The sequence below is a fragment of the Oncorhynchus keta genome, chromosome 14, assembly GCF_023373465.1.
Source record: "Oncorhynchus keta strain PuntledgeMale-10-30-2019 chromosome 14, Oket_V2, whole genome shotgun sequence".
Taxonomy (NCBI): domain Eukaryota; kingdom Metazoa; phylum Chordata; class Actinopteri; order Salmoniformes; family Salmonidae; genus Oncorhynchus; species Oncorhynchus keta.
The window spans coordinates 32,837,183-32,860,107 of record NC_068434.1 but is presented as its reverse complement, the minus strand read 5'-3'; the positions used below and the strand labels follow the sequence as shown (position 1 = coordinate 32,860,107).

The 22,925-nt window shown below is 42.1% G+C and overlaps 2 protein-coding genes across 2 annotated transcripts; both read right to left on the bottom strand.

The window, feature by feature from the left end:
* Positions 1-1,099: 1,099 nt before the first annotated feature.
* Positions 1,100-12,580, bottom strand: LOC118393243 (TRAF-type zinc finger domain-containing protein 1-like). Its single transcript, XM_035785732.2, has 12 exons — positions 12,279-12,580; positions 11,879-11,915; positions 11,647-11,782; positions 11,457-11,510; positions 10,910-11,351; positions 10,436-10,735; positions 10,193-10,257; positions 4,178-4,432; positions 3,775-3,913; positions 2,946-3,153; positions 1,839-1,890; positions 1,100-1,747 (listed from the first exon to the last, which is right to left on the bottom strand). The coding sequence occupies exons 2-12, from the start codon at positions 11,911-11,913 to the stop codon at positions 1,709-1,711; spliced, it is 1,725 nt and encodes a 574-aa protein (XP_035641625.1). The 5' UTR covers positions 11,914-11,915; positions 12,279-12,580; the 3' UTR covers positions 1,100-1,708.
* A 256-nt stretch (positions 12,581-12,836) lies between these two features.
* On the bottom strand, positions 12,837-22,925 carry LOC118393244 (MOB kinase activator 1A). The gene is made up of 6 exons (XM_035785733.2): positions 22,715-22,925; positions 21,992-22,158; positions 21,656-21,749; positions 15,364-15,497; positions 15,096-15,259; positions 12,837-14,856 (listed from the first exon to the last, which is right to left on the bottom strand). The coding sequence occupies exons 1-6, from the start codon at positions 22,726-22,728 to the stop codon at positions 14,779-14,781; spliced, it is 651 nt and encodes a 216-aa protein (XP_035641626.1). The 5' UTR covers positions 22,729-22,925; the 3' UTR covers positions 12,837-14,778.

The window sequence follows — 22,925 nt, the reverse complement described above, 5'->3', positions numbered from 1 at the left end:
TACAACAATGCCTTCAACTGAAATGTGTCTTCCGCATTTAACCCAACCCCTCTGAATCAGAGAAGTGCGGGGAGCTGCCTTAAATCGACATCCACGTCTTCAGCGCCCGGGGAACAGTGGATTGACTGCCTTGCTCGGGGGCAGAACGACAGCTTTTTGGTCACTGGCCTAATGCTATAACCACTAGGCTACAGTGCACCACATGTAGGTGGGGTTATGGTATTAGCAGGCATAAGCTATGGACAATGAACACAATTGCTTTTTATCAATGGCAATTTGAATGCAGAGAGATACCATGACGAGATCCTGAGGCCCATTGTCTTGTCATTCACCTGCCATCACCTCATGTTTCAGCGTGATACATGGCCCCATGTCACAAGGATCTGTACACAATTCCACTTATTCCATGGCTTGCATACTCACCAGACATGTCACCCATAGAGTATGTTTGGGATGCTCTGGATCGACAGCGTTTTCCAGTTCCCACCAATTTCCAGCAACTTCGCAGTCATTGAAGAGTGGGACAAGATTTCACAGGCCACAATCAACAGCCTGATCAACATTACGCGAAGCAGATGTACTGCATGAGGCAAATGGTGGTCACAACAGATACTGACTGGTTCTGATCCATGCTCCTACCCTTTTATTTGTTAAGATATCTGTATTCTCAGTCATATACAGTCCATAGATTAGAGCCTAATGAATTTATTTCAACTGACTAATTTCCTTATGAACTCTAACTCAGTCGAATCTTTTAAATAGTTGCATGTTATATTATATTTTTGTTCAGTATAATTGAGATTGTTTAACCTACTGAATGAGGGATACAGCCAACACTGAACTGAAGAAATGAATGCCAATGGTCTGCAAACTATACTTTTACAGGTGGGGAAAAGAGAGGACCATTGACCAAGTACTAATTTTGAATCTCTGCAAATCTCACTCTCTGGTCATACTGCAGTAACCAATGTGATATGTGTAGGTGATATGTGTAGGTTTCAAAGCATTTTAGCCTATTACAATTCTAGGATGGCCATGTGATGAATACATACTTTGTATTGAGAACATTCTTTTACATTAAGAGTGATCAACAAGCACATATGCATCAATATTAGGATTTATTAAAAGTATGAAGATGACATCAGTGTATTTTAATAAAAACACTTATAGGTGCAGTCTGAAATACAAATAATGCTTAGATAATGTATTTATTTGTCATTGATTTTCCCTTATTCAGAGAACAGTACAATTACTTTGTGGCGCTTCAAGATGTCTTACATATACATTTTTTTTTCTTTACATAGTTTTTTCAAGAGTATAATAAGGTCGGTTTTAGATTCTATACAATTTATATTAAAAGTTTAAAACTGAAAGGATTACAATAAGCTTAAAGTTATAACAAAATATTGGAATCACAAAAATGTCAGTTTGACTGTTTATACTTTTTTTTTTTTTTAAGGTAGAGCGACTGATACATACCGACACACATACAGGCAACTATATTGGATTGATTCAACCACTGGTTGCGCACCACGTAATCTGCTGCGCAGTTGGGCATCAGTGTTAAACACCAACCTAAGCATGGTGAGACCTCGGAGGTGTCTTCAATGTTGTCAGCCAGAAACACCACTTTTAGTGTGACAGACCACAGCTCACACAAAAAGCATTTGGTGATTGCCTGGTGCTCTTCCCATCGACAGTCTCAACCTCACTCCTCGTCCTGTTCTTTGTTTTGCTTCTTAGGCACCTAAAAATGAATGTGGTCACAGAAAACATTCAAATTTACTTAAAAGATGACCCCCATAGAAGCTCTAAAGAAACAATGATTGTTTGTTTACCTTTGATGGCCCTGCATTCCTTCTTCCCCCATTATTTTCTCTTAGGGGTGGCCTGGTGGATAGAGGCAAAATATTTTATTTAATTTGGAAGCATTATCATTATCTGAGATCCCAATCACCACTGATTAACTTGTCATTTTTAACAGATTGAAAATGCTGAACTACTACTATGTCAATATTTATATTTATATTTAGAAATCAGCATGGCATTTAGCAATGTAGTTTGGGATTTTACCCCCCTTTTGAAAGCGAATGGTTTAGACCATTTTTACCGCTTCAACCAATGAATGCGAAATGATTGCTGTCCTTTATGAAATTACGTAAAAATGACCAAATACACTAACTGTTTAAAGCAAATCTACCAAAATTATTTATGGTGAACCTGAACAATCTAAATAAAATCTGAATGATTTAAAACCCCAATCATCAATTGAATGTGCGTTGCATCCACTCTGGTAAACTACACAACTCCGGTAAAACAACTTTCTACTGTGCATTCGGTAACAATGACCCAGCAAACTACATAGGTTGTAACTAATAAAGCCTATCATTTGACATTGTGAAAGCCATTGTACACGCATCTGAATGCTGAAGTGTCAGATATTAGAACAGGGGATAGGTCTACCTCTCGTTTGCACGAGCAGCTGTGTCTCCTGCACAATGCACACAGTTGTTATCTGACAGTCATATGCAGAACATGCATGAACGTTCGATAGGCTACTGAACTGAAGGCGGCATCAATTCAGTCACAACAGATAAGAGGTATTTTTGGAATAAAACAATGAGTTAAAAACATTGGTAAATAGGCGATTTGTAAAGTTTGAGTCATTTTTCTCTAACCGATGCATGCTTAATGTGGATCGGTTTGGGCTCCCACATGTGCACTCATATATTAAACATTTGAACCAGGGAGCGATGTGTATTGGTGAATCGTTACATCCTTTAATTACCATCCCTATATTATACTAAAGAAAACGCTTAACACTAATTCTGTAACACAAAACATAATCCAGATATTAGGTTTCCAAACCATTTTAAATTACGTTTTTGTACCAAAACAAATTGTTTGTTAAAATTACATTATGGAAGGTATGTCATTGTTCTTACCCCACAGCTGCTGCAGAGTTGGATTTGTGGCCTTCACTGAAAAGTGAGTGGCCTCCATCTGCCTCTCTGCCATGCTGGAGTCTGTTCTTCACCTGGGGATCACAGTTTGAGATCTTCCCTGTAATGGGCAGCCCACTGTGGTCTCTCTGCCATTCGTTTGGGCTTCGCACCAGGGGCCTCTCTCTGTCCAGCCCACTCAAGGAGTCCACTTTAGATGCAAGCGAGTACACACACACAAAATTAGTCAGTCTCTCTGAATTTGATATACAAATTATACATAGCAGCATACCACCCTGCATCCCACTGCTGCCTTGTCTGAAGCAAAGCAGAGTTGGTCCCGAGATGGGAGCCTAGATGCTGCTGGATGTGGTGTTGGAGGGCCAGTAGGAGGCACTCATTCCTATGGTCTAAAAAAATATATCCCAATACACTATGGCAGTAATTGGTACATTACCCTGTGTAGGGTGCAGTCTTTTGGATGGGATGTTAAACAGGTGTCCTGACTCTCTGTGGTCACTAAAAATCCCATTGCATTTATAGTAAGAGAAGGGGTGTTAACCCTGGTGTCCTGGATAAATTCCCAATCTGGCCCTCATACCATCATAGCCACCTTATCACCCCCAGCTTCCAATTGACTTATTCATCTCCCCCCTTTCCCCTGCAACTATGCCCCATGTCATTGCTGTAAATGAGAATGTGTTTTCAATCAACCTACCTTGTAAAATAACATTTTAATAAAATAAAACATAGGTGGATAGATGTCACCCAAGCAACATTGACTTTGTTAAAAATGATTGAGCATTGGTGAACATGGGGTTCAGTGTCTTACATTGGTGCTTGAGTCTCCTCTGCACCTCAGGGGAGTTCTGTCCACAGCTCTCTTTTGGAGGAAGAGATGGTTTCTGAAACGACACTTTGCTGACCTTATCCACTGAGTGAACAGAGCAGGGTCGGAGGTCACACTTATCCTGTAAAAAAAAAGTGTCATGCTCTACTCGATTACTAGGAAATTACTATGGAGCAACATGTTAGTGCAATAATACTTAAGTAATTACCATGTTAATACACAGGTATAGGAGCAAAGTTACCCGATTTTCTACCCGTCAAAATGACTTTTCTCCCTCATTTGTATTGTGACTAAGGACTTTTCAAAATTATTGGCATACACTCTTTGATAATGATCTTCAGTTCTTACAGTACTACATCTTGCAGAGCAAATAACATAGGCCTACCTGGTGGTGAAAGACAACGGCCTCCGCCAGGGCCACGCCACAGAACTCACAGGGAATAACCACGTCCCCCTCTAGTGGACTGGCAGGTGAACTGTAGGAGAGCGGGGAGACTGAAAGGGGCAAGGTGGGGAAGCTAGGGGTGTCAGGTGGTATGTGCAGAAGACCAACAGCACCCCTAGCAATCCTGTCATCATAGCGTGGAGATGGAGGACGCTTGCTGAAAGATGCAAAGGCTGAGGCTGGACTACAGCCAGTCTGAAAGACAAAGACAGCCATGGTGGGAAAATGTATTTCTGCTCACCAGATAGATCAGGTGGCTAGCTACCTCCCCTCAGGTAATTACCACATGATCCACACTATCAAATCAGCCCTCAGATAGAACTGTTAGTCATTTTCTAAACATTTACATATTGTGGCATTCCACCATAACTATCGACGTTACATAATTGTGCATTTAAAAAGGTGTGGGGGTGGGATACCAAGTAGGGTTGAGTGATATTACGATAGTATCGTCTATCGACGATGATTGACAGGCATCGTCGATGGTGACGACATCGTGATGTGACGAACAATAGTTTATCCTATTTGAACTTGACTGGCAAGGGCAGCACACAAGTGACATTCTGAGTAATCTGCCTAGTCCTATTTCAATAAATAGCACATGTTATATAGGCCTACAGAATAGAGGAATATAGGCTAGACAGGGAGGCGCAAAATGTCCAGTCAGAAAATATTGTCTCTCTCGGGTGCATGGGCCTTATAGCTGAAACCGAGAATTTGTTTTAGAACAGACACAATCCATTTGAATTCAATCCCTTTTTGTCAGAATAACTTGATTTTAAAACTTTGCATACGTTTACCCATAGAAAGAGTGGTCATAAAGGGACGTTTTGGACCTGAATGCAAAAACATTAATGAGATAAAGGTACATGGATGTCTCATGGTATGGTATGCAAAATAAGTAAACTTTGAGCACCTTTATTTCCTGAATGTTTTGGCAGTCAAGCCCAAAAGGTCCTTTTCTGAGGACTTCTACAATGGGAAAATATGTATCGAAGGTTTTGCTCAAATCAAAAGGGGTGCTGTCAAAAAGTGATTGAATTCAAGTGGATTTACCCTTGTGCCTAACTGTTTTTTTTAAAAAGTAGGCTATATTCCCTTGTCTCTCCATTTGATATTAATATGACTTTGGGCTAGGTTTTCATTGTTTTGTGCATGCATGCTTTCTCTACCGATTAAACAATGAATGAATGTAACAGATACCCATCGCAAAAAGTTGTATTAATAGCCTAAATATTATATTGTTTTTCCTCTCATTATTAGTCCCCTGACTGCCTTACGTAAGGCAGTCAGGGGACTAATAATGAGAGGAAAAACAATATAATATTGGCCTATAGAAAAATGAAATGATACGTTTTATTAAGTTTAAGCTTATTAAGACAGGAATTGTCCGTGCAGTGCAGAAGAATCCCACCAAGCGAGGCCAATAACCTATCCTCCTATTAGGAGTATTAAATTAATGAACAGTAGCCTATTTCCCAAATATTCTAATAGCTTAAGGTTGCCGCTTTCAAAAAGAAGTCGAATGGCTTAGGCTACTCTCAATCACAGCTTTATGCCCATTAAAGGAGAAGTTTACCCAAAATCCAGAAACTCCCAAGTGATTCCATACATTGAAACTAGTTCAGTGGAGTTTGCTCTCTCCCCTACTCTCTCCCTATCTTTTAGGATCCTTTGGTTCTGTCCCCATAAATCCAGATTGGATACCTAATTTAAAAATCAACTTTCGTTCCAGCTCCTTCTCCCCCCTTCTCTTCAAGCTCCACATAAGGACATATTGTGATATTTCTACGTAGCAGTGTCTCCCCATGACAGTGCAGATGAGCATTACACTGCAAACGATTTAGGTGGAAAAGTACACCTTTAGTGGCTCAAAAGCGATAGCACATGACAAAAATAGCTCATTCGGCCGTGCACTTTCAATAAAACGAATTTGTCCACATTTTGCAGATTTCTGAAACATAAAATTCACTGGCAACGGAGCAGAGCAAGGTCACAAGTCCCGTTTTTGCAGCCATTTCAATACAGCACTACAGGGAGAGAGGGCAAACTCCACTGAAATAGTTTCAATGTATGAAATCCCTTTGGAGTTATTTGATTTTGGGTAAATTCTCCTTTAAGAGAAGAGGATGATGCAAAGCAATTATCCAGTTCTGAAGACCGTAGACTTTACTTCTATCCAGACCATGATTTATAATAGTCCATGAGCCAAACCCACAAATGTGGGTCATCAGGCTCACTTGGGCCCACAATTTTTTTTATGTCCATAGAGTTGGAAAATGTGTGATTGCAGTGCAACAACGATAGTAGAGGACTAGACACTTGCTAAATAAATTACAATGTAAAATTCTATTGGAATGCCAATTCGTTTTCACCTGATGTGAGCAACAAACTATTATATGTAGTTCATTAAAGTTCTTACTATGGGGCCAAAGCAGATTGGTCCATTAATAGAATACTAAAAGTAATGTAATAAGCCAACAGGCACAACATTGGATTTTACTACACTGTAATGGAATGTAAGGTGTTTGGTATACAGTGCATTCGATAAGAATTCAGGCCCCTTCACTTTTCCCCACACTTTGTTACGTTACAGACTAATTCTAAAATTGATTCAAATCTATACAATAACCCATAATGACAAAGCAAAAACAGGCTTAGAAATGTTTGCAAATGTATTAAAAATAAAAAACTGAAATATTACATTTACATAAGTATTCAGACACTTTACTCAGTACTTTGTTGAAGCACATTTGGCAGTGATTACAGCCTTGAGTCTTCTTGGGTATGACACTACAAGCGTCACACACCTGTATGTGGAGTTCCTCCCATTCTTCTCTGCAGGTCATCTCAAGCTCTGTCAGGTTGGATGGGAGTGTCACTGCGTAGCAATTTTCAGCTCTCTCCAGAGATGTCCGATCGGGTTCAAGTCCAGGCTCTGGCTGGACCACTCAAGGACATTCAGAGACTTGTCCCAAAGCGACTCCTATGTTGTCTTGGCTGTGTGCTCAGGGAAGTTGTCCTATGGGAAGGAGAACCTTAGACCCAGTCTAAGACCCATCAAGGATCTCTGTACTTTGCTCCTTTCATCTTTGCCTTGATCCTGCCACTGAAAAACATCCACACAGCATGATGCTACCAACACCATGCTACTAACACCATGCTTCACTGTTGGGATGGTATTGGCCAGGTGATGAGGGGTGCCAGGTTTCCTCCAGACGTGACACTTGGCATTCAGGCCGAAGAGTTTAATCTTGGTTTCCTCAAACCAGAGAATCTTGTTGCTCATGGTCTGAGTGTCCTGTAGGTGCCTTTTGGCAAACCCCAAACAGGCTGTCACATGCCTTTTACTGAGTGGCTTCCGCCGGGCCACTGTATCATAAAGGTCTGATTGGTGGAGTGCTGCAGAGATGGGAGAACCTTCCAAAAGGACAACCATCTACACAGATGAACTCTGTCAGAGTGACCATCAGGTTCTTGGTCACTTCCCTGACCAAGGCCCTTCTCTCACGATTGCTCAGTTTGGCCGCGCTGCCAGCTCTAGGAAGGGTCTTGGTGGTTCCGAACTTCTTCCATTTAAGAATGATGGAGGCCACTGTTCTTGGGGACCTTCAATGCTGCAGAAATGTTTTGGTACCCATCCTCAGATCTGTGCCTCAACACCATCCTGTCTCGGAGCTCCTCTAACAATTCCTTCGACCTCATGACTTAGTTTTGGCTCTGACATCCGCTGTCAACTGTGGGACCTTATATTGACTGGTGTGCGCCTTTCCAAATCATGTCCAATCAATTGAATTTACCACAGGTGGACTCCAATCAAGTTGTAGAAACATCTCAAGGATGATAAATGGAAACAGGACACACCAGAGCTCAATTTTGAGTTTCACAGTAAAGGGACTGTATTTGGCATTTTTAATACATTTGCAAAAATATCTAAAAACGTGTATTTAGTTTGTTATTAGGGGGTTTTGTGTATAGATTGATTCAGATTTTTTAGATTTTTTATCCATATTAGAATAAGGCTGTAACGTAACAAAATGTGGAAGAAGTGAAGGGGTCTGGATACTTTCCGAATGCACAGTATAGTCCTCATACTGAAAACAGCTACATCGTATGTCATTTTAATCAAATCACATCCATGACTATTCACATGTACGTATTCATTTACCATGGTTGAAGATTAAATATTGCAATTGTTGATCGTAGCATTTTCAGAAATCAGTGATTCAGATAGCTTTCTGGGAACATTAACACATTTCTGTGAATAATCTTTATATATTTGGCACACATGGTTGTGTTTTCTACATCACTATGATGAGAAATGAAGGCTTGTCCTTGTTCTCTTGCTCAGTTGTGCACTGGGGCCTCCCACTCTTTCTATTCTGGTTAGAGCCAGTTTGCGCTGTTCTGTGAAGGGAGTGGTACACAGCGTTGTACAAGATCTTCAGTTTCTTGGCAATTTTTCACATGGAATAGCCTTAATTTCTCAGAACAAGAATAGACTGACGAGTTTCAGAAGAAAGTACTTTGTTTCTGGCCATTTTGAGCCTGTAATCGAACCCACAGATGCTGATGCACCAGATACTCAACTAGTCTTAAGGAGGCCAGTTTCATTGCTTCTTCAATCAGCACAAGCTTTCAGCTGTGCTAACATAATTGCAAAAGGGTTTTCTAATGATCAATTAGCCTTTTTAAATTATAAACCTGGATTAGCCAACACAACGTGCTATTGGAACACAGGAGTGATGGTTTCTGATAATGGGCCACTGCACGCCTATATATTCCATTTTAAAAAATCTGTCGTTTCCAGCTACAATTTACAACATTAACAATGTCTACACTGTATTTCTGATCAATTTGATGTTATTTTAAATAGACAAAAAAAAAGTTATTTAAAAACAAGGACATTTCTGTGACCCCAAAGTTTTGAAAGGTAGTGTATCTATATAATTTCCACTTGTCAAACAAAGTTGAAAAGGGATCATGGTTTGCTTTTTAAATCCATTTATAACAGGTAATTATGATATTTAACAGAGGTCGAAGTTCTGAAAAATGTGCCTGATGAATCTAAGCTTTACAATGATATGACTAAAGTGTATAAGTGAGCAATAGCTTGTTGTATACTGACTGTTTGTCATAGGGTAAAATCCCTATGGAAAAAAACACATCTGATGAAGTGATGAAAGAAAGAGTGATAGCACAAAGAGAGCTACTATTGCTGCACTGCTATCACACATTGTCCACCTCTAGAGACAAAGACCTTCAAAGAAATCCCTGAGACATCGTCGGCCCAACCTAACTCACTAAGGTAAGACCGCCTGTGCATTATCAGTTGACTGTCACTTTGCTCCATCATGTGCATGAGACAGACACACACGCTCCACCAGAAAGGGATATTAGAAAATATTTGCCTGCACTTCGCCTCTGCCAAGGCTTTCAATAACATTATCTTTCTTCCTGATTCATCCAGTTGTAGCATGTGATTTCACATGATAGCATTACTGTGGTTTCAGCTGTTTTTATTTTTGTAGAATGTATTTTTGGGGGACAAAGCAGATGCCTAGTCAGTTGCACAACAATGCATTAAACTGAAATGTGTTTTCCCCATTTAACACAACCCCTCTGAATCAAAAGGGAGAAATACCATCGTACATCACGTTTTATAAGTACATAATCACAATAGGACAAAGGTTGACATCACCAAATCCTAATACCAAGTGCAAGACAAAATGAACGGTGACCAAGTATGAACTGTTATCAGGAGGGAAAACTAGGAAATTAGACCAGAGGGAGTGAACAAAAGAAAAACAACATCCACAGGAAGGAAATAAGGGGGGCTGAGTTTATAACTAACTGATGCAGCCTATAAAGGACATTTATTCCCAGGTCTCGTCAGACTCAGCCGCCATTGAGTTAGCCTGACTTGTAGGCTAAGAGTCAAAAGATCCTTCTAACCTGGTGTAAAATGAGGTCCACTTCAGGAAACAGATCCTCACAGAACTCACAGGGCAACATGGTGTCTAAATAGGAGAAAAAGAGCAAAGGAATAATGGATACTGTAGAAAACAAGATTTATTCAGAAGAGGGGTGGAAATGTCAAAATGTAAAAGGCAGAGGAGGGCAACATACTGTAACAGAAAATAATTCTCACATGAAAACAAACTGGGACAATAAGTGGTATTTTGTATAGTACCTCACCTGTCTGGTCAAGGTCTGTATTGGTGCCTGTGGTGATATGTTGGTAGTTGTTTGGGGCAGAGATGGGCGAGATGAGGGAGCCGGTGTTGGACATCCTTCCAAGTTTGTGGTCCCAGACATCTGTCCACAAGGCCCCCTCTCCTCCCCCTAAATCCCCAGTGTCCCCATCACTCTGCAGGCTGAGGGCCAGGAGGTAGTCCAGGTTGGCAGAGTCCTCTCCTAGTGATTGGCCTGCAGGCCATGCCAATGATGCCATGCTGTAATTGTTGTTGGCCATCACTGATACTTCCTGTTCCAGCACTGAGGAGGTAAAAACACAAGTGAGATGCTTTTACAAAGCACACAAAAAAAATATTCAAATTAAACAATGTTCCACTTTAATATAGGCCAGGGAAGTTTGTCAATACCAGAATATAAAATGTAAAAGGGACAAGAAAAGCTTGAACACTTTGTATGAGCCATTGGCTGACGTACAGTGGCTGAAGTCTGTATTCCTCGGGGCAATGTCCCCCCTTCCTCCCAGGCCCACTTGCCCCCGGGTGCTGTTGTGCACTCTGGCCTCCAGGGGCCGTGGTAGGGCCCTGCGTTCAGATGCACTGGCGTTGTTTTTCTTGTGGCCTCCTCCCTCCTTGGCCCTCAACAGGTTACGGATGGAGTAGGCTTCAAACCAGGCTCCTGGGGACTGGGGTTCTGCTGGGCTGTGACTTGCCCGGCTGTTGTTCCTTTCTTGAGGAGGCGTGAGGCTACCACAACAGGTTGGGTGGACAGCCTGCTCCCTCAACATTACATTGCACATGCAGAATGGACAGGGCTCTGTGCGCGTACCACAATAATCCTCATGCTCCTTAGACTGACTGAAAACCACCTCCAGGTCACAGTACTGACATGGCACCATCCGCTGATTGCAGTCAGAGCTCTGAAAAAGAGAGGTCAGATAAAAGCCATGTCTCAGTTGAATTTGTAATACATGACCATCACGTCAGGTAGATGAGGTCTCCATCCTGATACAAGTTTCACATACCTGGTGGGATTCGATATGGCTTTTCTCAACCTTTAAACCACACTTACATTTCACCTGAAATTTAAAGAAAAAGTTTGAAGCCTCCTTTGCAACAGGTGTACAGCAACTTAGGGATGTCTCCCAAGCTTTGAATATGCTAACTTATGACTAGCCTAACCACCTCCCGCCCTCTCCATGTTTAGCACTGTACCTGCATATGCTCCTGCTCCTTGTGCTGCTTAAGATCTGAACGGGGCACTGGCTCTTGGCACACCTCACAGAGAGCAATATTCCGGCAACAGTGAATCTCATGAGTAGTGAAATTAGCCTCTGGAATGTCATGCTGACTAGAGAGTGGGAGAGAAATAAAGAATGAGATGGAAAGAGCCCTAATGTGCATTTATCCACATTGTCCCTCAACTTCCCTGAATATTCACACTTACCAATTGGCACAGAACGTTGTGCTTTCATCTGCCATGGCTTGCATTGAAATAAGAGGGAAAGAAAAATAGGTTGAAATTGTCAATAGGCATTTGAAAAACTCTGGCGGCAAACAATCCCCCGAAAACTTGTTGCATCAAATATCGCCTTTTATAACAAGTTTACTACAGAATTTACAGATATAACGTTACAATGACCCACAACCCACATTATTGCTAGCTAGCAAGCTGTCCAAACTAAATAGTAACGTTAGCTAGCTAGAAAACGTTCCCATTTAGCTAGTATCGTCATTTGGCTGACAATGACCAAGCGAACATTGAACGTATTGTTTCAGTTCGATGCTGGTAGTTTCGATTTACCAGATTGTACCGGTATCTATAAATGAGAAAGTCACATAGCTACCTGTGCCGAGTTCAGTCCCTTGTTTGTTTACTGTACTTGGCTAACGTAACTTTAGGTATCTCTAGACGATAGCTAAATATGGGGGGCGGCTTTAAATCGCCATTTGAAAAGCTAAATGTCAGAGTAAACTTCTGGGGTGACAGTAAAACTCTTTTGCTGCTAACTTTGTATGATTTTGACCCTAGCTAGCTACTTTCCAAGTTCGTTGATGCAAGCCATTTTTAGGGTGCTAGCTTGCGAAGTGAGAGCGTTTCTTGAAAGTACTAGTGACGCACAACTCTGATTCGCTCGTCATCGAAAGACAGTTGACCAATGAGATCACCCGAGTGGAATTTTCTCATTTGATCATTGGCACGTCCATATCCTAAATCCTTAACCCTTATAAATGTAAACTTCAATGGGGTAACTTCCGAATAGTAGATGCGATCTTACATCAAGCAAAGTTATTATCAAGAAAAGTGTAATTTAGTTTCCCTACTCTTTTTGATCCTTTGAGCAACCAATTAATTGTTGTGAGGCTCTCGTACACATTTAAAATACTTTCAAAACAGACACATGCAATCTCCACAAATTCCTTTTAATGTTTATCAAACTATTGTGCCATCAATACTGTAATTTCAGACACATTATTTCCTCTTTTCTAAGGCACAGTTTTGTTCACATAATGTACTGTAAATTATCTTATTTACAGCAGAGTATTGGACTCACAGTTGTAACATTCATTTCCCACAAATTAGGCTACCTCCAAAAGGTCTATAACCATCTAAATATATATAAAAAGTCTAACCATTTTTGAATTCTTTACTCAAAGTTACAATTCATTTTACAGCAATAAAAAAAAAAGTTTTTTTTTTTTTTACTCTATGGCATTAGATATATGGGAGAAAATGAAGTAAATCTGTAAAATAAATCATATGAGATCAAAATAAGAACCAAAAGTGGTTGGTCCATCTTTTCCCCCAAAATTAAGAAAACTACACCTGATACATTCCAGAAACATATGGAGTGTGTATGGTCTTATTATCTATGGGGACTAACTCCACATTCAAAATTACAATGTTGAATGCAATAAAATTGTTAAGTACACATACTGGCGGTATATTAGGTCACTTTATCCAGACAGATCAAACATATGAGCACATATTAGGAAAGATGATGAATATCACAAACATGCTGGGGTTTTAAAAGACACGCCAATCTCACAACTGCTTAATGTTGACTAGTAGACCATATTTCTAAAAGGATGTATTTTCCAAACTGGGGGCCAAAAGAGAGATAAGCAGTGTAACATGTATTTACATTGCCTAAGATTCCATTTTGGTGATCAAAATTGCATTTGTGTCAAGGTGGCACAACAAACAGCCCTGCTGCTTTAGCCCCGTGTGCCAAGATTGAACATATATAATGACTTGGGTGAATTAACATGTCACACTCAGATAAGACAAATAACAGAAAATCTCAACCAAAAAAAAGTATATTCTGTACATTGACCCTTGTCATGTATCGGTGCAAGCACTATTGCTATTATTGCATTTTGCATACATGACTAAAGTAAAATTATGTTTAATAAACAATAAAACAATGTTTGACTTGATACTGATATTAAAATTAAGTACCAGCATGTAGGACAAAGATATCCAAGGAATTTGACACAGTTAAAACATCAGAGGCACATGTGTGCTGTTTGAGTGAAATGACAGAATGAGTCAAATCTAAATATTCACATTATACTACATTTCCTTTTTGACATTTCATATAGATTTTCAAATGTATCCTCTGATACTTTGATTGCTTTCTCTTAAAATACCATATATTATAATGTCTAAGTATTCAAGTAAAGCATACAAATATGATCACTGATTGTTTATGAACTATGGAGGATTATCTATTTCACAACTATATCAAGTGTCACAGCAAATATTTATTGATCAATATTCCCTTGCTTTTGAAACTTCTTTCACCCTAAGAGAAAAAAATCTACAAATCTAAAACCGTGTCAGACACAGATCCAAAAAACTGTATCGAAGTACATTATTGACCAAAACCTCAACTGAAAACATGAGTTAAAATGTTTTTTTAAAAGCATGTAAAACTGTTTTAGAATATAGATACACTTTAAACTGACCCAAATTTTATAGGAAAGAAATGCTGGAGTCCATTTCAACTCTTTAAACATCTTGGTCCACAGTACAGGTCAGTAGGTCCCAATTATATAACTTGTTTACCAAAATTACAAAATACACCTTTTACATACTACACTCTGGTATCTTACCTTAAAGACTAGATAGAGCTCACTCTAACAATACAAGCTCTAAAACAAAGCGGACAGACAACTAGAGAGCAAGAAACTGGAACAGAACAACAAAAACATACAGGTAATGAATGGAGGGAGAAAGAAAAAGGCACAAAGTGAAAGTGGACAATTATTGAAACCCAGAGAGGTGGTAGGCACAGAGAGAGCGAGAGAGAGAGGGGAGGAAAAAGAGAGAGAGGGAGGAGTTTATCTGTCCTTGGAGCCCAGCTTCTCAATGAGGTCCTGCAGGGGGGCCAGCTCACGACGATCAATGAGGTTGAACTCCTAAACAAACACACAACCAAGGTAGGACATAAAATCGAAGGTTCCTGCTATATTTACACAGGATAGTAACAATTACACCTGTTAACTGAATAATAATTGCACAATGCATCAATGGGAATATAATACTATTTACTACATCCATGGAAGCATGAAAAACCCCTGTGATAGAATCATGACAATAATTTCTAAACACCAATAAAAGAGAGTATTTGATATTTCGAATGCATTAGCAGTGTCACCTGGACAAAGAAGATGAAGTGTTTGAAGGAGGTATTGAGGTGGGCCTCCTCCTGCAGCTGCATCACAGAGTCAAAATGCTGGTGGTAGATGTGGGCATAGACTCTGAACAGGCGCTTCAAAATGGTCTTGGCCACAGACATGAAGTTCTTAGGAAAGGGCACTCCTGGGGAGACAGAGCAGTTCTATCATTGTCTCAAAGCCAGAAGGTCTAGGCTAAGGTTGTGAAGGTTTAAAATTCATCCGCACAAATGTGAATTTTCAACTAACCTATCTTGGAGGGGAAGAGTGTCTCATCATCCAGCTGATCCTGTACCCAGGTCATCAGGTAGTCTATGTACTTGGGAGCAGAGCACTTGATCGGCTTTTTGATGTTGGTGCCATCAGCCCAGTGGTATTCATACCTTGAGGGAGGTGAGATGGAATTTTAATAACATGCAATTCTGACTCCCTCTGTTCTTGGCACAATTCAACATCACTGATTGTTGGACAATGTCACACATGGCTTAATACTAGACCTGCTAAAGCAGTCATTTGGACTGCTCATGAATGAAACAAAAAATATTACTCTGCCATTTAAGTAAACCCCCCCTTTATGAAGACAAAACAAGTCTATATAACACACGGTAGTTGTTAGAATCTTAATATCAAAAACAGAACCCGGAGTAATAACCAGATAGAGGGCCTCCCGGGTGGCGCAGTGGTTAAGGGCGCTGTACTGTAGCGCCAGCTGTGCCATCAGAGTCCCTGGGTTCGCGCCCAGGCTCTGTCGTAACCGGCCGTGACCGGGAGGTCCGTGGGGCGACGCACAATTGGCCTAGCATCGTCCGGGTTAGGGAGGGCTTGGTCGGTAGGGATGTCCGTGTCTCATCGCACATCAGCGACTCCTGTGGCGGGCCGGGCGCAGTGCGCGCTAACCAAGGTTGCCGGGTGCACGGTGTACCCTCTGACACATTGGTGCGGCTGGCTTCCGGGTTGGATGAGCGCTGTGTTAAGAAGCAGTACGGCTGGTTGGGTTGTGTATCGGAGGACGCATGACTTTCAACCTTCGTCTCTCCCGAGCCATACGGGAGTTGTAGCGATGAGACAAGATAGTAGCTACTACAACAATACCACGAAATTGGGGAGAAAAAGGGGTAAAATTAACAACAAAAAAACCACACAAAAAAATAACCCGATTGAGGAGGGCATGTCATTTTTTGCAATGGTTTCCTCCCCGTTGCCCTTCTTTTCCTGACAGTAGGGCCTGCTGCTCCCCTCCTTCTCAAGACAGTTGAAGAAAGTATTGTTGATAATCACCCCGATAATTTATCAAAACTAAACCTTAACTATACCAAAATTAACTTCACACATAACAGATGAAAGTTAAGTATGATGGGTGAGTTGATGAACAAGGGGAAGTGAACATGCATCGTTATGTAATCCCTAATTGTGAATGAAGAACAGGGTGGGCCATTCTATTGTCTTTCCACTGGGATTCTCTGCCTCTAACCCTATTACAGGGGCTGAGTCACTGGCTTACTGGGGCTCTCTCATGCCGTCCCTGGAGGAGGTGTGTCACCTTAGTGGGTTGATTCACTGTTGTGGTCGTCCTGTCTGGGTTGGCGCCCCCCTTGGGTTGTGCCGTGGCGGAGATCTTTGTGGTCTATACTCAGCCTTGTCTCAGGATGGTACGTTGGTGGTTGAAGATATCCCTCCAGTGGTGTGGGGGCTGTGCTTTGGCAAAGTGGGTGGGGTTATATCCTTCCTGTTTGGCACTGTCCGGGGGTGTCCTTGGATGGGGCCACAGTGTCTCCTGACCCCTCCTGTCTCAGCCTCCAGTATTTATGCTGCAGTAGTTTGTGTCGGGGGGCTAAGGTCAGTTTGTTATATCTGGAGTACTTCTCCTGTCCTATTCGGTGTCCTGTGTGAATCTAAGTGTGCATTCTCTATTTCTCTCCTTTCTTTCTCTCTCTCGGAGGACCTGAGCCCTAGGACCATGCCCCAGGACTACCTGACATGATGACTCCTTGCTGTCCCCAGTCCACCTGGCCATGCTGCTGCTCCAGTTTCAACTGTTCTGCCTTACTATTATTCGACCATGCTGGTCATTTATGAACATTTGAACATCTTGGCCATGTTCTGTTATAATCTCCACCCGGCCCGGCCAGAAGAGGACTGGCCACCCCACATATGCTCTCTCTAATTCTCTCTTTCTTTCTCTCTCGGAGGACCTGAGCCCTAGGACCGTGCCCCAGGACTACCTGACATGATGACTCCTTGCTGTCCCCAGTCCACCTGACTGTGCTGCTGCTCCAGTTTCAACTGTTCTGCCTTATTATTCGACTATTATTATTTATTGATTATTATTCCTTTCTAGGGAGTTTTTCCCAGCCACCGTGCTTCTCCACCTGCAATGCTTGCTGTTTGGGGTTTTAGGCTGGGTTTCTGTACAGCACTTTGAGATATCAGCTGATGTACGAAGGGCTATATAAATAAATTTGATTTGATCCATTATAATTTCTCATCTCAAAATGGTATGTACCTTATATCAGCCCACCAAATCCAAGCAGTCCTCTCAGTCTACTTGGAGTACACAGTGAGAGCGTGAGGAATTTACAATGGCAAGAAGCCCAAGATGAATGGATGCACATGCTGTGTTAGCGTCTCTACTAAATCTGAATGAAAATCACTCAGATGGCAGGGAAGAAATTAATCATGACATCTCTGATGATTATTCTTCTGAGCCTCAACCTGAACCTACACCACCAAAGCCTAAGCTCAAAAAAGCCAGAATGGTACTCAGAGTAGGTGCCCGCGCCACCACCAAATGAAAACGGTGAAACGGGAGAGAGGAAGGAAGAGCACCGTTTGGATAGAACAAGCCGGTGACAATGCTACGGGCCGATTGGGACTCAAGTCCTTCTCTGTTCACCCGATTTAGAATTCCCCACAATCAAATGTCGACCGCATTATCTACCAAGGGAATTCTCTTTGATTATAATCACAGCCGTATATATTCCCCCTCAAGCAGACACATCGATGGCTCTGAACAAACTTTATTTGACTCTTTGCTAACTGGAATCCATACATCCTGAGGCTGCATTCATTGTAGCTGGGGATTTTAACAAGGCTAATCTGAAAACAAGACTCCCTAATTTGTATCAGCATATCGATTGCGCAACCAGGGCTGGCAAAACCTTGGATCACTGCTATTCTAACTTCCGCGACGCATATAAGGCCCTGCCCCGCCCTCCTTTCAGAAAAGCTGACCACGACTCCCATTTTGATGATCCCTGCCTACAGACAGAAACTAAAACAAGAAGCTCCCACGGTGAGGTCTGTTAAACGCTGGTCCAACCAATCTGATTCCACACTCCGAGACTGCTTCCATCACGTGGACTGGGATATGTTTCGTATTGCGTCAGACAACAACATTGACGAATACGCTGACTCCGTGTGCGAGTTCATTAGAATGTGCGTTGAAGATGTAGTTCCCATAGCAACAATTAAAACATTCCCAAACCAGAAACCGTGGATTGATGGCAGCATTCGCGTGAAACTGAAAGCGCGAACCACTGCTTTTAATCAGGGCAAGGTGACCGGTAACATGACCGAATACAAACAGTGTAGCTATTCCCTCCGCAAGGCAATCAAACAAGCTAAGCGTCAGTATAGAGACAAAGTAGAATCTCAATTCAACAGCTCAGACACATTAGGGTCTACAGTCAATCACGGATTACAAAAAGAAAACCAGCCCCGTCACGGATCAGGATGTCTTGCTCCCAGGCAGACTAAATAACTTTTTTTGCCCGCTTTGAGGACAATACAGTGCCACTGACACAGCCTGCAACCAAAACATGCGTCCTCTCCTTCACTGCAGCCGAGGTGAGTAAAACATTTAAACATGTTAACCCTCGCAAGGCTGCAGGCCCAGACGGCATCCCCAGCCGCGCCCTCAGAGTATGCGCAGACCAGCTGGCTTGTGTGTTTTACGGACATATTCAATCAATCCCTATCCCAGTCTGCTGTTCCCACATGCTTCAAGAGGGCCACCATTGTTTCTGTTCCCAAGAAAGCTAAGGTAACTGAGCTAAACGACTACCGCCCCGTAGCACTCACTTCCGTCATCATGAAGTGCTTTTAGAGACTAGTCAAGGACCATATCACCTCCACCCTACCTGACACCCTAGACCCACTCCAATTTGCTTACCGCCCAAATAGGTCCACAGACGATGCAATCTCAACCACACTGCCCTAACCCATCTGGACAAGAGAAATACCTATGTGAGAATGCCGTTCATCGACTACAGCTCGGCATTCAACACCATAGTGCCCTCCAAGCTCGAGACCCTGGGTCTCGACCCCGCCCTGTGCAACTGGGTACTGGACTTCCTGACGGGCCGCCCCCAGGTGGTGAGGGTAGGCAACAACATCTCCACCCCACTGATCCTCAACACTGGGGCCCCACAAGGGTGCGTTCTGAGCCCTCTCCTGTACTCCCTGTTCACCCACGACTGCGTGGCCACGCACGCCTCCAACTCAATCATCAAGTTTGCGGACGACACAACAGTGGTAGGCTTGATTACCAACAACGACGAGACTGCCTACAGGGAGGAGGTGAGGGCCCTCGGAGTATGGTGTCAGGAAAATAACCTCACACTCAACATCAACAAAACTAAGGAGATGATTGTGGACTTCAGGAAACAGCAGAGGGAACACCCCCCTATCCACATCGATGGAACAGTAGTGGAGAGGGTAGCAAGTTCAGTTCCTCGGCATACACATCACAGACAAACTGAATTGGTCCACCCACACAGACAGCATCGTGAAGAAGGCGCAGCAGCGCCTCTTGAACCTCAAGAGGCTGAAGAAATTTGGCTTGTCACCAAAAGCACTCACAAACTTCTACAGATGCACAATCGAGAGCATCCTGGCGGGCTATATCACCGCCTGGTACGGCAACTGCTCCGCCCACAACCGTAAGGCTCTCCAGAGGGTAGTGAGGTCTGCACAATGCATCACCGGGGGCAAACTACCTGCCCTCCAGGACACCTACACCACCCGATGTTACAGGAAGGCCATAAAGATCATCAAGGACAACAACCACCGGAGCCACTGCCTGTTCACCCCGCTATCATCCAGAAGGCGAGGTCAGTACAGGTGCATCAAAGCTGGGACCGAGAGACTGAAAAACAGCTTCTATCTCAAGGCCATCAGACTGTTAAACAGCCACCACTAACATTGAGTGGCTGCTGCCAACACACTGACTCAACTCCAGCCACTTTAATAATGGGAATTGATGGGAAATGTAAAATATATCACTAGCCACTTTAAACAATGCTACCTAATATAATGTTTACATACCCTACATTATTCATCTCATATGTATACGTATATACTGTACTCTATATCATCTACTGCATCTTTATGTAATACATGTATCACTAGCCACTTTAACTATGCCACTTGTTTACATACTCATCTCATATGTATATACTGTACTCGATACCATCTACAGTATCTTGCCTATGCCGCTCTACCATCACTCATTCATATATCTATGTACATATTCTTTATCCCCTTATACACACAAGTGTAAGACAGTAGTTTTGGAATTGTTAGTTGGATTACTTGTTGGTTATTACTGCCTTGTCAGAACTAGAAGCACAAGCATTTTGCTACACTCGCATTAACATCTGCGAGAATTTATGCTCTGACTGAACGACTCAAACTCCCCAGCTTTTGCTCTCTAAATTGACGTTAGCTGTGAGGGCTGAGACGGTCATTCATTGATTTTTGTTCCCTATACATGTCGGGTGACTGTATTCACGAGGATATGTTGTTCTGGCTCACAATTCCAAGCATGAAATGACACAGGGGATGTTCAGTGTTCTGCGTGGCTATATTGATGAAAAACAGATTTCATACAGGATCAAAATGGTAGTCTTTTGCACAGATGGGGCTCCATCTACGGCAGGCAGGCCTCCCGATTAGAGACCAAAAATAGAGCAGGGGAAGGAACTGAGGAAGTGCCAAAACTAGATACCACTAAACTAATGACAGTACATAAGTAGATTCAGTTGACAGAGGAATCAGTATTCAGAAAGCACATCAGAGAAGGACAGCTGATCTAGGATCAGTATCTCCTTTTATATCGTAACGAATAGGTTTGCATGATTAGATCAGCACTCCTCTGAGATGCTTTGTGAATACGGGCCTCCTCCAGAAACTATTTATTTTGTACTGCACTTACATTGTAAAAACATGAAGTGAAACCAACACACTGAAGTTTAAAAACAAGGACCAAAATAAAACATATCTATGTGGGGATAGTCTGCGCTGGGCTGACCATAGCAGTAGCTTATGAATAAATAAACATATTAAAGTGTAACATTTTCATCACTCTTTTCAGGCAATTTCAGAGAATACTAGAATTGAAATAGATGGCACATGCATCAAATGTCTGTATGTTACCCTGATGAAGGTTCTTTAGCTGAAACATTGGTCAAATAAATCCACAGCAAAGATAGATGAGCGTGCAGCTTCCTTTTCCATTTGAATTGTCTGTCGCCTGTATTACCTGGGGCCGGCAGACATCACAGAGCAGCTGGTCTCAGTGCAGAACTCAGTAATGGTGCCGTAGAGCATGTTGATCTGATTAAAGAAGTCCACAGCTGAAACAGAGAAAAGACCAAAGGCCCATATTATTTCATGTAAAAGTACAACTGAACAGGCAACTAAATGCCCAATGACAAAGTACTTGATATGAAAGAGGCAATTACCACAGACTGAACAGTCAGACTCAAATCTCATCTCAGGCCATGTATATAGACACTGTGCTACAGCCTATAGGCCATGAAGTCTGTGTCATTTCAATCTCCCGTGCTCTCCTCCCTCAATCACCCCTTTCACTCACTATTAACAGCAATCCACTCATTGAGATCTTCCCCCTCTGGCAGCATCACAGCCTGTCTCAAGTTCCCACTCCCCAGTGTTGCCTCCGCATGCTTCAACAACTCATACTGGTGGGAGCCCTCTGGGATGTTCTTCTTCGGCTTGAAGGTTTTAGAGGAACGACTGCCACTGGATGAAGGGATGAGGGGGAGATATCAACAGGGATATTCTAAGTTGTGGCTACTGTGATAAATAGATGGTAGCTATGTGCTCACTACTCAAGATATGAAATCATACTGTGTGAACCTTCCTGTTTAACACTTTCCTCTGATTAGCTGACTGTAACAAAACAGGAAGGCACCCAGGCTATCTATAATTGCTTGCCACTGACTTGTTTACTAGTTAGCTACATGGTAAAAAAAAACTGTTAATTATTAGTTCCCCTGATATGTGACACACATAGCTAGCTAGATAACAATTTTGTTGTTATTTAGCTAATGTTCTCAACCCAGCTAGGAACGTTACGTCCGTGGGTAGTCAGTCACAAGCTAGCTACCGTTAACTAAAATTATCAATAGTTTAACAAATATTATGATAATCTGTGGTTACAGCATTTCTAGCTAGTCTTAGTCTGAATCGTAAATTATGCAAATATAGCTAACAGCATAGCTGGCTAATTAGCGAACTAGCTACGAGCACAACCCAACAAAGCTAACGCGTTAACTAGCTAGCAAGCGTTACTTACAATAGGAAGCTCATCGTTGAAAACTCCCTGTGTAGACCAACGAATATCGTAGATATAAGCAAAACTGTCGTTTCCAAGGTTTCACTGCTTTTTGGTGAAAATATAGTGTTTCTAGATTCCACTGCCCTGGTGAAAATTCTCCGAAGTTTGCAAACCTCTTACTTGTCAGTGTGTTGTCGTCGTGCAAGATGTACGGAAAAGAAAGGAAAAT